This window comes from Anomaloglossus baeobatrachus, chromosome 10 (genome assembly GCF_048569485.1).
Source record: "Anomaloglossus baeobatrachus isolate aAnoBae1 chromosome 10, aAnoBae1.hap1, whole genome shotgun sequence".
NCBI classification, from domain to species: domain Eukaryota; kingdom Metazoa; phylum Chordata; class Amphibia; order Anura; family Aromobatidae; genus Anomaloglossus; species Anomaloglossus baeobatrachus.
Genome location: NC_134362.1, coordinates 30552168 through 30568740, shown reverse-complemented (window position 1 = coordinate 30568740; position 16573 = coordinate 30552168). Strand labels below are relative to the sequence as shown.

The following is a 16573-nucleotide window of genomic DNA, read 5'->3' as shown; positions in this document are numbered from 1 at the left end:
GATATTAGGATTTTCGGCTCCTGGACTCACATTCTAGGGGATTAGGAGATAGGACATGTCCAGCTGCGCTCTATACATGACAATGGGGCAGATCTAATAATACAGTCCCAAAAAAATTAAATAAATGGACCCACATTTATTCTAGGGATGCACATTGTAGGATACTTTTGGCACGTCCTGTATGACATGAAACACCTTCTTTTCAGCACTTGGTTTACCTTTAACCAATATTTTATGCCAAAGAAAACCTGTGCTCAATACTGATAAATCTGGAGCAGCAAAAATGTCTCTTAAAGGAAATCTGTCATCTGCTTTTTGCCATATAATCTGAGGGCATCATAATGTAGGGGCAGAGACCCTGATTCCAGCGATGTTTCACTTACTGGGCTGCTTAGTGTAGTTTTGATAAAATCACTGTTTAATCAGCAGGAGATTATCATTACAGAACTACTTGGCACGCTGCAGGTAATCCAGCATATTCATGAGCTCTGTATAACTACTTGATCTGGAGCAGAAAAAACATTGATTTTATCAAACTGACAGCAAACAGCTCAGTAAGTGACACATCGCTGGAATCAGGGTCTCTGTCTCTACATTATGCTGCTCTCAGATGGGGGAGCAAAATCCCAGTGACCGATTCCCTTTAACTGTACTCCTTTTTTTCTAGATAATTTACATTACAGTCTAGTGAGGCACAAAAATCATCCAAAAACACGATACATTATGCACTTGCCAAACACCAGCTTTTGGATACAATTACCAAAACATATAATTTCCAGTTTATGGCACAATGTTCTCTCATTATTGTTTCCAGTGCAGGATACAATAGTCATTGTCTCATTGTTTGTAGTAAATGATACATTGTATTACCAGTTTATGGCACAATGTTCTTTCCAGTTCTCTATGGTTTCCAGTGCAGGATACAATACTCATTATATTGTTTTATTGCCATTTGCTATATTACTAGAATATAATTTCCAGTATATAGCACCATGTTTTTTCCAGTTCTCTATGGTTTCCAGTGCAGGGTACAATATTCATTATATTGTTTTATTGCCATTTGCCAGAATATAATTTTCAGTATAGAGCACCATGTTTTTTTCCAGTTTTCTATAGTTTCCAGTGCAGGACACATTGCCCAGTATTGTTTTTGTGCCATTTGCTATATTACTAAATTATTATTTTCCGTTTATGGCACATTGTTCTTTCCAGTTTTCTATGGTTTCCAGTGCAGGATACAAAACGCATATTGTTTTATTGCCATTTGCTATATAGAGCACCATGTTTTTTCCAGTTCTCTATGGTTTCCAGTGCAGGACACATTACTCAGTATTGTTTTTGTGCTATTTGCTATATAGTAATATATTATACTTTCCAGTTTATGGCACATTGTTCTCTATGGTTTCCAGTGGAGGACACATTACTCAGTATTGTTTTTGTGCCATTTGCTATATTACTACATTATTATTTCCCGTTTATGGCACATTGTTCTTTCTAGTTCTCTATGGTTTCCAGTGCAGGATACAAAACTCATATTGTTTTATTGCCATTTGCTATATAGAGCACCATGTTTTTTTCCAGTTCTCTGTGGTTTCCAGTGCAGGACACATTACTCAGTATTGTTTTTATGCCATTTGCTATATTACTACATTATTATTTCCTGTTTATGGCACAATGTTCTCTATGGTTTCCAGTGCAGGACACATTCCTCAGTATTGTTTTTGTGCCATTTGCTATATAACCACATTATACTTTCTATTTTATGGCACATTGTTCTCTATGGTTTCCAGTGCAGGACACATTACCCAGTATTGTTTTTGTGCCATTTGCTATATAGTAATATATTATACTTTCCAGTTTATGGCACATTGTTCTCTATGGTTTTCAGTGCAGGATACATTACTCAGCATTGTTTTTGTGCCATTTGCTATATTACTACATTATTATGTTGTATCCTGCACTGGAAACTATATTGTTTCCAGTGCAGGATACAATACTCATTGTTTGTAGTAAATGATACATTCTATTTACAGTTACCAGCAGAATATTGTTCTCTTCTAGTACATGGATCGAATACCATTTCCACTGCTTTGACCTTTGCAGAAACTTGTAGCAAAATGTATCATCCTATAAATTGCACATTTGCTTTTGTACCTTTGCTGCTTGTAAAATCCACATCTGATCCCCCCATGGATCCAGTGAGCCCCTGAGTAATGTGCCTATAGCAGATGAGTGATAATTACTGATCTCAGTCCTTTCTGCACAACCTCTATCTATATGCTGGAGTTTCAGATGTGGGGCTGAACCAAAACTCCCATCAGGGTGCAGCATCGCTTCCATCCTCCTCTGCTTCCCTCCTGCACCCTGGCACATGCATGCACCGTGGTATTTCTGGATGAGGTGATCAGTCCTCTCAGGGGCATGCTCCTATCCCAGGGTGGGTGTTGCAGTGTGGTGCAGTCCTGGGGCTTGTTGTTCAGCTCCCCCCTCATTGATTAGTGGTGTGCGCCCAGATCTCATTCTCCTGGAGCTTGCAAAGCTTCAGTCTCACACCAGCCTTCCAGGGAGCTGCACAACTTTCAGTCTCCAACAACCTGGATGAGGATTATTTGCTGCTTCCAAACTGGGGAACAATTCTGCGCCTGATACAAATGGATGGGATGTTTGCATTGCTGGCTTGTGTGCTCACAGCTAAAGCAGGTAAGATGGGCAGAGGACTGGCACTGGCTGCTGTGATGGGCAGGTGGCAGGGATTCTCCTATTGCCCTGTTGGCCACTGTGGAGGCTTTGTAGCTTGCAGGGTGTGTGGAGCAGCTCACAGTCTCAGTTGCACTTGACCACTGCTTTTTGCTTGCCCCTGGGTGTAGATGGGGATGCATTGTGCTGTGCAGGTGACATCTATTCTACCATTGTCTCTATTATCCTATACTTGCTGTTCAAGCTGCAGCTTTGTTCTTTGCTGGCAGGGTGGGTAATTGGGTCTTTGCTAGTTCGCCTGGTATATCACTGCATGGCACAGCTGGAAGTGCCTGGTCTTTGCATGGTAATTTTTGCTTTGCATTGCAGGGACTATGCTTGGTACCTCTTGTCCTACAAGTCAACAGTCAGGCATGCCAGCTCTATATTTGCAAGGTGCCAGTCTTCCATTCTATCATTATCTACTGGACAAGTGTTGGCAATCTCCATCTCATCATCACTTGCAAGGGGCACAGTCAGGCATGCCAGCTCTACCTTTGCAAGGTGCCAGTCTTCCATTCTATCATTACCTACTGGACAAATGCTGGCAATCTCCATCTCACCATCACTTACAAGGGGCACAGTCAAGTGGATGGAGTCACATCAAAGGGTCAATTATACACTTGCGCCCTTCATCCCTGGCACCATTGCACTAATCCTACTTACACATAAAAGTTTCTATTTCCAAATCTCTAATTGCCTCCTCTGCTCCTTCTATGGACGGTCCATCTTTGCAATGACAGATGTCACCTTCCACCATGTAGGACATCAGCTTCACTGAAAGTCAATGCAATCAGCCACTGCAGGGATGTCTATAATCTTTCCTGAGATCTCATTTAAATGTCAGCTGCCTGTGTTGCTCATTAATAATGGGCATGAGCCTGCAAATGTCATGTAAGGAGACAATTATGTGTGACCACTGTGTTATCTGGATGGTGCACACCTTCCCCAATATGACACCTGTATAGGCTGCTCCCAATCACTTCCAGATTGGTGTATGCAATGTGACCATCACCTAGATGTGCTAAATGTTCCAGACATGATGATTTTCTGGAATGACAGCCCTGTCACTGGGTAATGGTGCCGGACTGCATAGGGGGGCACTGACAGCCGTGCCATCATCTGCACAGAAATGGCCATGTTTCCATTAATACGCACTTTAATCGGCAGTAATATAGGTTATCTGTTGGGGTCCTCATTGCACCACCGCTCTGGAGTCTGCTCCGCACTTGGAAGCAGCAGAACTTGTGCGTTTATTAAATAAGAATTGAATAATATACTATTTATCAAACAAATATATTTTTGCTTCTATGAACCAAAAGTATCCGAACGCCTTGCCCAAATCCCAGTCTCCTTGCCTTAGGCTCTGGATTGTGTTCTTTGAAGTGTTTTACACAGGTGAATTAGCCAGAAGACCGCTCACCACCCATCAAAGGATTCCTATCGCCAGCGTTTTCTTGATTAGCAATAGAAAAAGTCCACAGGAGAATAATTTCCTGTTAATATTTTATGTATTTTCAGTCTGGGGGAAGCTGGAGTACAGGGGTAGACTTCTTAATAAGTCTGGGGGACTGGAGGCTCCAAGAAGGAAACTTATCTGGGGCTACTGTCTGTCTAGGGGTTAGTATGGGATGGGGGTATATACGCATAGCGGAGGGGATTTTTCACTAGATGTGTGATGGAATGAGAATTGGTTTGGGCGAAGGATGTGTAAATATTCAGGAATACTTAGTTTTATTCAAGATGGCGGCGATGGGAGGGTTCCCTCCTTTTGTACTTGGGAGGGTTCCCTCCTTTTGTACTTGGGAGGGTGCCCTCCTTTTGTACTTGGGAGGGTGCCCTCCTTTTGTACTTGGCAGGGTGCCTTCCTTTTGTACTTGGCAGGGTGCCTTCCTTTTGTACTTGGCAGGGTGCCTTCCTTTTGTACTTGGGAGGGTGCCTTCCTTTTGTACTTGGCAGGGTGCCTTCCTTTTGTACTTGGGAGGGTGCCTTCCTTTTGTACTTGGCAGGGTGCCTTCCTTTTGTACTTGGGAGGGTGCCTTCCTTTTGTACTTGGGAGGGTGCCTTCCTTTTGTACTTGGGAGGGTGCCTTCCTTTTGTACTTGGGAGGGTGCCTTCCTTTTGTACTTGGGAGGGTGCCTTCCTTTTGTACTTGGGAGGGTGCCTTCCTTTTGTACTTGGGAGGGTGCCTTCCTTTTGTACTTGGGAGGGTGCCTTCCTTTTGTACTTGGGAGGGTGCCTTCCTTTTGTACTTGGGAGGGTGCCTTCCTTTTGTACTTGGGAGGGTGCCTTCCTTTTGTACTTGGGAGGGTGCCTTCCTTTTGTACTTGGGAGGGTGCCCCCCTTTTGTACTTGGGAGGGTGCCCCCCTTTTGTACTTGGGAGGGTGCCCCCCTCCCCTGTACCTTTTTTGGAGTGTGCCCCCCTCCCCTGTACCTTTTTTGGAGTGTGCCCCCCTCCCCTGTACCTTTTTTGGAGGGTGCCCCCCTCCCCTGTACCTTTTTTGGAGGGTGCCCCCCCCCCTGTACTTTGGAGCACCCCTGTGTACTCATTACATAATTGGATCCCAAGTTTGGGGCAGTAAATCGAAATTTTGCCACAAGTGAAGGAAACCTCTGGAATTAGGATCTGCCATTATTCCCTTTTGGCATCCAAATCCAATTTTTTGGCAAAAAAGTTTGCAGCATTGCATATACTACACCGCGCCCCGAACGTCAGTGTTACCCATAGTAGTTCCATAGGTTGTAATGCATGTATATGTAAGACCGGTGTGATGGGAGGTAACGCAATTCTGGTCCAGGTTTTATTCTTCCCAACGTTTTTAAGATGCAATCCTAAAACATGTGGACGATAGTCGCATCATTCTGCATCAGCGCCGGGCCCCGGCGTCGTACTGACCTCCATGTGTATATATAGTGCATCGGTAATTGGGTGTTTCCTAACCTTTTAACTCTGCCCTTTATGTACAGACTTGTGTGGGTTCATACGCCCCCTCCATGGTATAAGGCGGCACACACACACACACGCATGGTTTAAGAAAAAAAGGACATGGTTTTGTTTTAGAAAACCCGGAACTGGTGATGTGTAACCAAGAAGATGCATTCAGCGAGATTGGGTGCTAATAATGTAGCAAAACGAACAGTTCCCATCTCTCATGTTCTGATATATTTATATACCCGTATACATTCTGTGTGTGCTGATGTATTCCTATATATATATATATATATATATATATTTGTCTGGTATGATGTATCTATATGTGTGTGTATATGCCCATTTGTAAGGAGCTTTATGTACTGACAAGCAAAAGGGTAACAATGTTTTGAGCTTTTGACTTTCAGGTTCCATATCTCATCATCCTCTACAGCTCTGAGCGTGAGACGACCTTCATTATATAGACAATCATCTTGGCTACCTCATACATAAATGTGACTTGCAGATGATTAGTTATGCAGATTCTTGTCATGTTACTGGTTTTCTCCTAAAAATCTAAATGTTTATTTTGTAAATCCACCTTTTGGCTTTCTCCCTCCCTGAATCCTTCTTGGCTCTCGACCAGATTCAAGCATATCTCCACCGAAATCTGATCCCAGTCTCTTCTCCACGTTCCCAGTGTTGGTGTATACTGGTCGGGTCTCTTGGGGATGTATACAGCTTTATCTTAAACTCTACCCACAAGTGTTGGGTTGGGTTGAGGTCTGGGGACAATCCAGCTCCTCTACTTCATTGTCATTGACCCATTTCTTCCCCAATCTTGGTGTATGCTTCGAGTCGTTGTCTTGCTGGAACACCATGTCGTCCACACAGTACTCGAGTGTATGAAGTAATTCATCTTGTAGGATCCTCACATATAGCTCAGCACTGAGACCCCCATCCTTCCTGACGCCAGCATGGACGTCTGAGATCTCACTATTACGAAGCCGCCTCCAATGCTGGGTTTTTTGCTCCATAACTGATAGACCTTGTGATGAGCGACTTGTTGACTCTGGTATTTTGCCTGGACGTCACCTCTTGGCTTTTGAATGGATGGACAGTCTCCATTTCGTACTCTTCCACCTGTCATGGCCTCACATGATTAAGTTTGGCAATTTTCTTGGCCGAGAAACCGCCATCGATGAGCTGGATGATGCAGTTTCTCTTTTCTTGGGAAATCTTCTTCATGGCGGTTCCTTGATTCAAACCAGTGACCATTTGCTGGGAATGATCCTAATAACACACTGAGCTATTAGGCAATGTGAGAACAGGTTGTAATTTGTAGTATACGGGAATGAAAAGATTCCTTTTTTTTTTTTTTTTTTTTTTTCCCACCACCAGGAGCAAAACTGTAACAATGTAGTGCAATACCCTTTTGCTCATCAGTGTGTGTATGTATGCATATATATATATGTGTGTGTATATATATATGTACCTGCCACTTTTGTATAGTTGCACTCATGTACAGAATGTTAGTAATGCCTGTCTCTATATATGTCTGTATGTACAGTCAAAAGTTTGGACACACCTGTTCATGCAATGTTTTGTTTTGTTTTTTTTTTTTGCTCCTATTGAAATGTGCACATTGTAGATTCAGACTGTTGACGGCAAAACAACAAAGAAAGACCTATGGCAACAAGGATTAAGAAACTTGTGTGACATGAATGAGAATGTGTGATACGTCTTCGGTTCCTCTAAGTACCCCCTTCCACTATGATGACGTTTTTACTCCCGCCTGGTGTTCTCTCCAGTAGTTTCATCCGGAACGGCTTTTGAAGAACAGGTTGCCTTTTTGAGAGTTAATTTGTGCAATAATTGACTCTCAGAAAGTGTTTGCGACCATCAAGTGTGCCTTCCAGCAGTAGTGTTTGTACAAAGATCCATACAATGCTGAGTTAGTCTTATTCCACAACTGTTCTAAACCAGAATATGGCAGAAATCACTTGACTAAGTAAAAAGAAATGGCAAGCAATCATTAGGTTAAGACACGAACGTCATTCAATCTGGAAAAGTTCTAGAGTTTTGAATGTATCCTCAAGTACAGCCATTAAATCGATCAGTTGATATTATGGAGCTAGCTTTATGAAGATGAAGAATTAACATAGCTGCAGAGGATAAGTTCATCCGAGTTAGGCTGCTTTCACACATCCGTTTTTTGCCATCAAGCACAATCCGGCAAAATGCGGATAAAATGGATCCGGCGCCGGATCAGTTTTATTCCCCATTGACTTGTATTAGCGCCGGATTGTGCTGGATGGCCTTGCGTTGCATGCGGCGTCCGCAGGATCCGGCAAAATTTCTTCATCCAGCTGCTGGAAAGGACTCGGCATGCAACGTTTTTTGTCTCCGGCAAAAAAACGGACCATGCTGGATCTGGCGCCGTCCTGCATGTTGTATAATGGATCCATCAAAAAACGGAAGGAACGCATGGAAAAAAACTGATGTGACAGATCAGTTTTTTTCCACCGGATCCGTCGCATCAGGGTTTTTTTGCCGGATCGTGCCTGATTGCAAAAACCGGATGTGTGAAAGCGGCCTTACCAGTCCCCCAAAACCACAAATGCATCATAGAATACGGCTTTCATAAATGATAAAGAAACATGATGTAGCAGAACATCTGAACATCATCTGTCCACAAAAGACTGGGAGAAGCAGAACTTTATCATTGAATTGCTGCATAAAAGCCACTTCTGAGGATCACAAACGAGAAAAAACTTTTTGGAGCCAAACAGCACAAGGACTGGACATTAGATGAGTGGAAATATGTACTGTGATCAGATGAGTCAAAATGTGAGATTTGTTTGGTACCAACATGTCAAACCATCTGAATTGGACTTAGTGGGACCATCATTTGCATTACAACAGGGCAATGACCCAGAACAAACCTCCAGATTATATAACCAAGGAGGAGAGGGATGGAGGTTGCCTCAGAGGAAATGTCCTACACAATCACTTGACCTCAACCCAATGGAGAAGGTTTGAGACGAGTTGGACGCAGAGTGAAGGCAACGTAGTCTACAAGTTCTCAGCATTGGAGAAGCTCCTTCAGAACTGTTTAAAGCCATTCGGGTGACGACCCGATGAAGCTGCTGGAGAGAAACCAAGGGGCTGTAAATTTAGTCATAAGAGTTAAAGGGGATGCTATGAGGAAGCTAAGGTGTAACACATTCTGGTTTGCTTCACACTTTTCTTCACTTTGTTTCCACATCTGTTCCTTAGGCCCCTTTCACACGTCAGTGATTCTGGGACGTTTGTGCTTTTTTTTTTAAACGTACCAGAATCACTGACATACGCAGACCCATTATAATGAATGGGTCTGCTCACACGTCAGTGATTTGTCACTGCACGTGTCTCCGTGCAGCGTACCCGCGTGTGCGTGATTGCTGCACGGAGACATGTCCATTTTTTTCTGGCATCACTGATGTTCCACGGACCACGCAGTGGTGTGGTCCGTGAAACACGTGCCAGAAAAAAACGTGCTTTTAAAATAATAAACATTTTAACTCACCCGGCGTCCAGCGATGTCCTCTGCAGCCCGTTCTCCCTGCTCCTTCTGTGCCGGCTGATTACTGTCGCGCATATTCATTATGCGCGACACAGCCGACCCGGAAGCAGCTGCTGCAGGGGTCACCGCCGGCCGGATGCTGCGTCGCAGGAGGATTCAGCACAATCTCTAAGTGCAATCACAGGCCACGGAGAACGGAGCCCGGATTGCACTTAGACAACCCACGTGTGCCGTGATTTTCGGCACACGCAGGGACATGTGCGTGTTTTACACGCCAGTGAAAAACATCTGTGTTTTTCACTGATGTGTGAAACGGGCCTTAGTGTGTGATTTTTTTGCTGCCTTCAGTGTGAATCTACAACATGCACATTCCAACAAAAACCATTGCTAGTCGAGGTGTGTCTAAACTTTTGACTGGTAGTGTATATCTCCATTTGCATATATTTTTGTCTCCACGTATTGGGGAGCTGTGTCCCTAGTTGTGCGGATGCGTGCCCCTAGTTGTGCGGATGCGTGCCCCTAGTTGTGCGGATGCGTGCCCCTAGTTGTGCGGATGCGTGCCCCTAGTTGTGCGGATGCGTGCCCCTAGTTGTGCGGATGCGTGCCCCTAGTTGTGCGGATGCGTGCGCCTAGTTGTGCGGATGCGTGCGCCTAGTTGTGCGGATGCGTGCGCCTAGTTGTGCGGATGCGTGCGCCTAGTTGTGCGGATGCGTGCGCCTAGTTGTGCGGATGCGTGCGCCTAGTTGTGCGGATGCGTGCGCCTAGTTGTGCGGATGCGTGCGCCTAGTTGTGCGGATGCGTGCGCCTAGTTGTGCGGATGCGTGTCCCTAGTTGTGCGGATGCGTGTGCCTAGTTGTGTGCCTAGTTGTGCGGATGCGTGTGCCTATTTGTGCGGATGCGTGTGCCTAGTTGTGCGCCTAGTTGTGCGGAGGCGTGCGCCTAGTTGTGCGCCTAGTTGTGCGGAGGCGTGCGCCTAGTTGTGTGCCTAGTTGTGCGGATGCGTGTGCGTAGTTGTGCGGATGCGTGTGCCTAGTTGTGTGCCTAGTTGTGCGGATGCGTGTGCCTAGTTGTGCGGATGCGTGTGCCTAGTTGTGCGGATGCGTGTGCCTAGTTGTGTGCCTAGTTGTGCGGATGCGTGTGCCTAGTTGTGTGCCTAGTTGTGCGGAGGCGTGCGCCTAGTTGTGTGCCTAGTTGTGTGGATGCGTGTGCCATGTATATGTTCGTATATTGCGTCACATCTGTATCAAATTCTAATTAAGTCAAAGGAAAAAACTAAACTAAACCTCCGTGTAATAATGTTTAAAACGGCAATTACCCCATGAACATCTCCCAGCGAAATCATTTCTTAATGTGATTTCATTTCAGGAGTGAGATTGGCGCTGGGTGTCCAAGTCTCATGAATTTTAATGCTCAAAATAGTATTGTTTTCCATTTGCAGGTGCTAACCCCGTAATCAGGAGAGCTAAGTAAGAAGGTACTTACATAAAATTGGATCATCTACTCTGCGCTTCACTTGTGATTTGGAGTTATTCAGATTTGCGGCACGCAGCGACTGACTTGACATGTGCCGGAGATTAGAGAAGATTAACTCCTCCCTTGCTGGAGGCATTCGGGCATCTCGCTCTTTTCATTTGTGGTCGTTGTGCTGAAGCTTCTGAGCTCCAGTGCAAAATCTGTAACTCGTGCCACTTGTTGTAATGCGTCCGCAACGTTACGTGAAGTCTCTGGGTCTTTTAAGGTATGCAAGAATAGTTCTGCACCCTCTGTAGCCCTTTATGTCTTTCCCGGGGCTATGAGATTGGTACAGGATGTTATGCTCTTCCTTTCAGCTCATGGGAATGATAGCAGCAGGAGAAGAGTGTGTTGACTTTGTGCAAGTCAGTGCCCTGTCCACTCATATTAGTGAGAAGAGGACTGCGTGTGACAGGCAATGTCATAACGGGAGGAGGGCAGGGGAGATGAATGGGAGAGCTAACGACTGAAAGCCAAAGTACCCAGCAGTGAAGGAAGCCGGTCACCGTCCCCCCCCCCCCCCCCCCCCTGCAGCCGGTCACCGTCCGCCCCCCCCCCTGCAGCCGGTCACCGTCCCCCCCGCAGCCAGTCACCGTTCCCCCCCCCCCCCCCGCAGCCGGTCACCATCCGCCCCCCCCCCCTGCAGCCGGTCACCATCCGCCCCCCCCCTGCAGCCGGTCACCGTCCGCCCCCCCACCCCCACCCTGCAGCCGGTCACAGTCGTAGACACTGGGGTTCTCTTGACAAAACGTTGAACAGTTTATTTTTATCTTCCACCATCATAAAAATAAATAAAATAAAATAAATCTTTATTTTTATATAGCGCTAACCTATTCCACAGTGCTTTACATACATCGGGAATACTGTCCCCATTGGGGCTCACAATCTAAATTCCCTATCAGTATGTCTTTGGAGTGTGGGAGGAAACCGGAGAACCCCCCCCCCCCCCCCTGCAGCCGGTCACCGTCCGCCCGCCCCCCCCCCCCCTGCAGCCGGTCACAGTCGTAGACACTGGGGTTCTCTTGACAAAACGTTGAACAGTTTATTTTTATCTTCCACCATCATAAAAATAAATAAATAATAAAATAAATCTTTATTTTTATGTAGCGCTAACCTATTCCACAGTGCTCTACATACATCGGGAATACTGTCCCCATTGGGGCTCACAATCTAAATTCCCTATCAGTATGTCATTGGAGTGTGGGAGGAAACCGGAGAACCCGGAGAAAACCCCCGCAAACACGGGGAGAACATACAAACTCCTTGCAGATAGTGTCCTTGGTGGGATTTGAACCCAGGACCCCAGTGCTGCAAGACTGCCGTGCTAACCACTGAGCCACCACAAGACTGCAGTGCTAACCACTGAGCCACCACAAGACTGCAGTGCTAACCACTGAGCCACCACAAGACTACAGTGCTAACCATTGAGCCACCGCGCCGCCCATTATGACAGACATGGCCACGCTTCTACGGTTTTGTAGTGCCCACTCCCAGGCCCTGGCGGGGGCACCCATCCTCTCACCTGCCTGGTCCTAGCGTGGTATTCCCGCACACCTCTGCTCCCAGGTTCCAGCGGGGGCCTCCTCCCTCTGTCCTGCACGATGGCCCCATCCTCTCCACTTCTGTCCCGGGGTCTGCCCTGGCATCTTTCTGCTTCCAAGCCGTACGCACTGCTTCTGTGAGTGCTGTAGGGTCTGTGTGCGTAGCCGCCGCGCCCCTTTCTTAAAGGGACGGTGTCCTATTACCCGGAAGCTGTTCCAGAGGTCACCTGTTGCCTTAAAGGTATTTAAGTCCGAGTCCCCTGCCTGGAGGTGCCTGAGCAATATTGCCTATTGTGCGTTGCTAGTTCTCAGGTCCCTGTACATTGTCTAGTCCTTGTACCAGTCTTGTGACTCTGTATTGTCCTAGAGCCTGCTTGTTACTACCCCCGTGCTGACATGCCTGAGCCATTACTGCTGTGCCGCCACATCTGAGCCATTACCCCTGTGCCGACACGCCTGAGCCATCATCGCTGCGCTGCCACATCCAAGCCATTACCCGTGTGCTGCCACATCTGAGCCTGCACCGCTGTATCATCATATCTGTATCATCACCTCTGTGCCCCCATCTCCGAGCTGCTGCAATTGTGGACTTCTATATCTGACGTTAAGAGACTGTACCCGTCCTTAAGAGACTATCTCTACTGGTCCCTGGCTGCCATGCATTTAGATCTTCCATTGGTGCACCATACAGTCCCTCTATAGAGGTTCGCTGCTGGTTGCACCTTTTGGGGGGAGTCTGGTAGACTGTCCAGTGGGTCCACCCCTGGACGCTCGCCACCCCTCATTGATCGTAACAGGTTCTACTGCCACTTTCTCCTGGGGTGCTCCGTCTGGCCTATCCCGCTATCTGGGACCTCATCCACCAGTCGCCGGGCCAAAGCCTACTCTTTCCCCTTCTTTACTCTTTGGTCAACTGAGGTCCTCTCCTCTGCCCCTGACGGCTTATAGTGACTCGACTTCCTTTAACCCGTCCAAGGTTCTCTGCCCCAATGTCCGTCTAGTCAATGGACTCTTCTAAGCCCATCCCGAGGAGAGCCATAGGCTCCAGACCCTTGGATGATACCTCCAGGTTCCCGACTGGCCCAAGACACAAGGCCACGTCCTCACTCCAGGAACCCTCCTGCAGAACTGTCCTCACCAGGCCCGTCTCTCCAACCAACCCGCTGGCCATCTGTCACGACCTTCTTCCACCTTACTCTAAACTCATTACAACCGTAAAGTGTCTAACACTACTACATCTGTAAAACCGTTACCCTCCGCTTATCTGGCTAATATATCATTAATACATTTACAATACAGTACACATTTCGTAACCAAAATACTCTTACATTGCGTTCTTGGCCACTAGATGGCACCGGCCACCACACAGCCCCGGCTCTGCTACATCGAGAAACTGCACTTCTTATCACATTCTCTATAGGATTCAGCATAAAGCACAAGGAATAGCATAAAGAACAGTATTAGTGGGGGTAACGCGACCACCTCTTACAGCAGCACAAAGTATTTCAGGAGGGGAGTGCTCCTTTGGTGGAGGACAATGACCTGTAATATTCACTTGCAGTGTCTAACAGTCCAATTTGTTGACCAAAGCCCTTAAATTTTCATGACTAACATGGAGTTTGATCTTAATCTCCCATAACTGATTATGTTTACATTTGGAGAGATGTAGCAGAGCCGAGTTGGTTTCTTTCTACAAATAATCATAAGATTGCAGGTTATATTACTGCATCATCATCATCATCATTGGAATCGAGACCAATATTCATATTTAGCTCAGCTACATCGATATGTCACTTAATAATAATAATAATAATAATATGAATAATATTTTTTTCCTTCCTGTTCAGATTTTTGGCTCCTCTATTTCAACCATGAGCTCATAGGGCCTCTGTTTTGTTCCCTTCATTCTCTGTTGGGTTGATGTAGGCAGGTTTGTCTTCAAAATCCATCCAAAAACCCACTAGAAGTCAGTTACTCAGTTCTCTCCATCTGTTGGATTTCATATGACGCACACATTTCCATAATAATTCTTATAATTGCCTTTGACACATCCTGACATTATGAAATTCTATTCAGACTGTGCCCCCTATTTACAAGAACATTAATATAATACTGCCCCTATATACAATAATATAACTACTATAATACTACCCCTATGTACAAGAATATAACTACTATAATACTGCCTCCTATGTACAAGAATATAACTACTATAATACTGCCCCTATGTACAAGAATACAACTACTATAATACTGCCTCTATGTACAAGAATATAACTACTATAATACTGCCCCCTATAAACAAGAATATAACTACTATATTACTGCCCCCTATGTACAAAAATGTTACTACTATAATACTGCTCCTATGTACAAGAATATAACTACTATAATACTGCCCCTATGTACAAGAATATATCTACTATAATACTGACCCTATGTACAAGAATATAACTACTATAATACTGCTCACTATGCTCAAGAATATATCTACTATAATACTGCCCCCTATGTACAAGAATATATCTACTATAATACTGCCCCCTATGTACAAGAATATAACTACTATAATACTGCCCCTATGTACAAGAATATAACGACTATAATACTGACCCTATGTACAAGAATATAACTACTATAATACTGCCCCTATGTACAAGAATATAACTACTAGAATACTGCTCCTTATATACAAGAATATTACTATAATACTGCCCCATGTACAAGAATATAACTACTATAATACTGCCCCTATGTACAAGAATATAACTACTATAATTTTGCCCCTATGTACAAGAATATATCTACTATAATACTGACCCTATGTACAAGAATATAACTACTATAATACTGCTCACTATGCTCAAGAATATAACTACTATAATACTGCCCCTATGTACAAGAATATATCTACTATAATACTGCCCCCTATGTACAAGAATATAACTACTATAATACTTACCCTATGTACAGGAATATAACTACTATAATACTGCTCACTATGCTCAAGAATATAACTACTATAATACTGCCCCTTATAACTTTATATGGGGTCTCATTCTGCTCAGGTGGTGGAGCAGTAGCTAGAGAAGTGTAGTGTTGGGACCTCCGGAGCTGCGCTCTGTGGAGGTTGCATTTTTTTACACTCCTGTGCAGGAAACACCAGGCTCTGTGCTCTCCTTTATGTGAGAACATACTATGGTATATACTATGTGATTTTGTAACTTGTTTCTCTTGAAAATGCATTTCACTTGCTATTATTACCCGCACCTTTAAAATCGCAGACCCCATGTGGCGGCATTAATATAACTTTGTGCTGCATAGATTTATGGAGATTGTTTCGTTTTGAACCTCTGGTTTTATTACAGATATTGTCAAAATAAATTGTGTGGGCAAAATACAGTTTAAAAACCTTGTAAAAGGCATTTATAGAAATAAAAGGTGGCTAACCGCTGCTAGCCGAGCGTAAACCCTGCACACTGCTATTAAGAATTTATAAGTCAGAAGCTGATGTGTGGTGTTTTCTTTTTTCACTCCTTTGTGGTATTTGCCATTATTTTCTTTCTCTATATCTAGTCAGTGGATTCGAATGATCGGAGGAATTAGAGTTCCTAGCAGCACAGAGTATTTCAGGAAATAAATTTACTGATCTTGAGGGGACTGTGAGCTGACTGTTCATTAGATGATGACACAAGAAGAAGAAAGCAAACCTGTGGAAAGACATACCGCAGCTGCTGCAAATATCAGTCACAGCAGCACAGAGCATTTTAGCAAACAAGGGTGTTTGTCTTGTTTGACGAGGTGATGTGTTCACCATCTTCAAAACCTATTCAGATGATCCCTCTGCTTTAGGGGCGTAGCTAGAGTTTGATGGGCCCTGGTGCAAAATTTGGATTTGGGCCCCCCCTTATGTTGGTCAGAGCTATTTATACATTTAGCATTCTAAATCCTACAAAGACCTCTGAATTGCCACCCCACCTTATTATGGTGTAATGTCCCCCACCCCGGGCTCCTGCCTCGTAAATGTGCCCCCCCCCAACCAGGCATATATGTCCCCCAGACTAGTATATATGTTCCCCATTCTAGCCTACGCGTGTGTGTGTGTGTGTGTGTGTGTGTGGTGTGCGTGTGTACATATAACCCCATCCTGGTAAAAATTTCACCCTCCTGGTATATATAACCTCATCCTGAGCCCCTCCTTGTATATATTGCCCCCCCCCTCTCCTGGTATCCTATTGTTTCCCCCCTCTCCTGGTATCCTATTGTTTCCCCCCCTCTCCTGGTATCCTATTGTTCCCCCCCCCTCC

At 45.0% G+C, this 16573-nt stretch overlaps 1 protein-coding gene across 1 annotated transcript in view; it reads left to right on the top strand.

Annotated features, from left to right (window-relative positions):
* Positions 1 to 2386: 2386 nt before the first annotated feature.
* Positions 2387 to 16573, top strand: part of NELL1 (neural EGFL like 1) — a 784769-nt gene continuing 770582 nt past the window's right edge. Inside the window, exon 1 of the mRNA XM_075325359.1 lies at positions 2387 to 2700. Coding sequence (XP_075181474.1) covers positions 2652 to 2700 — 49 coding nt within the window. The 5' untranslated portion in view covers positions 2387 to 2651. The remainder of the gene's footprint in view (positions 2701 to 16573) is intronic.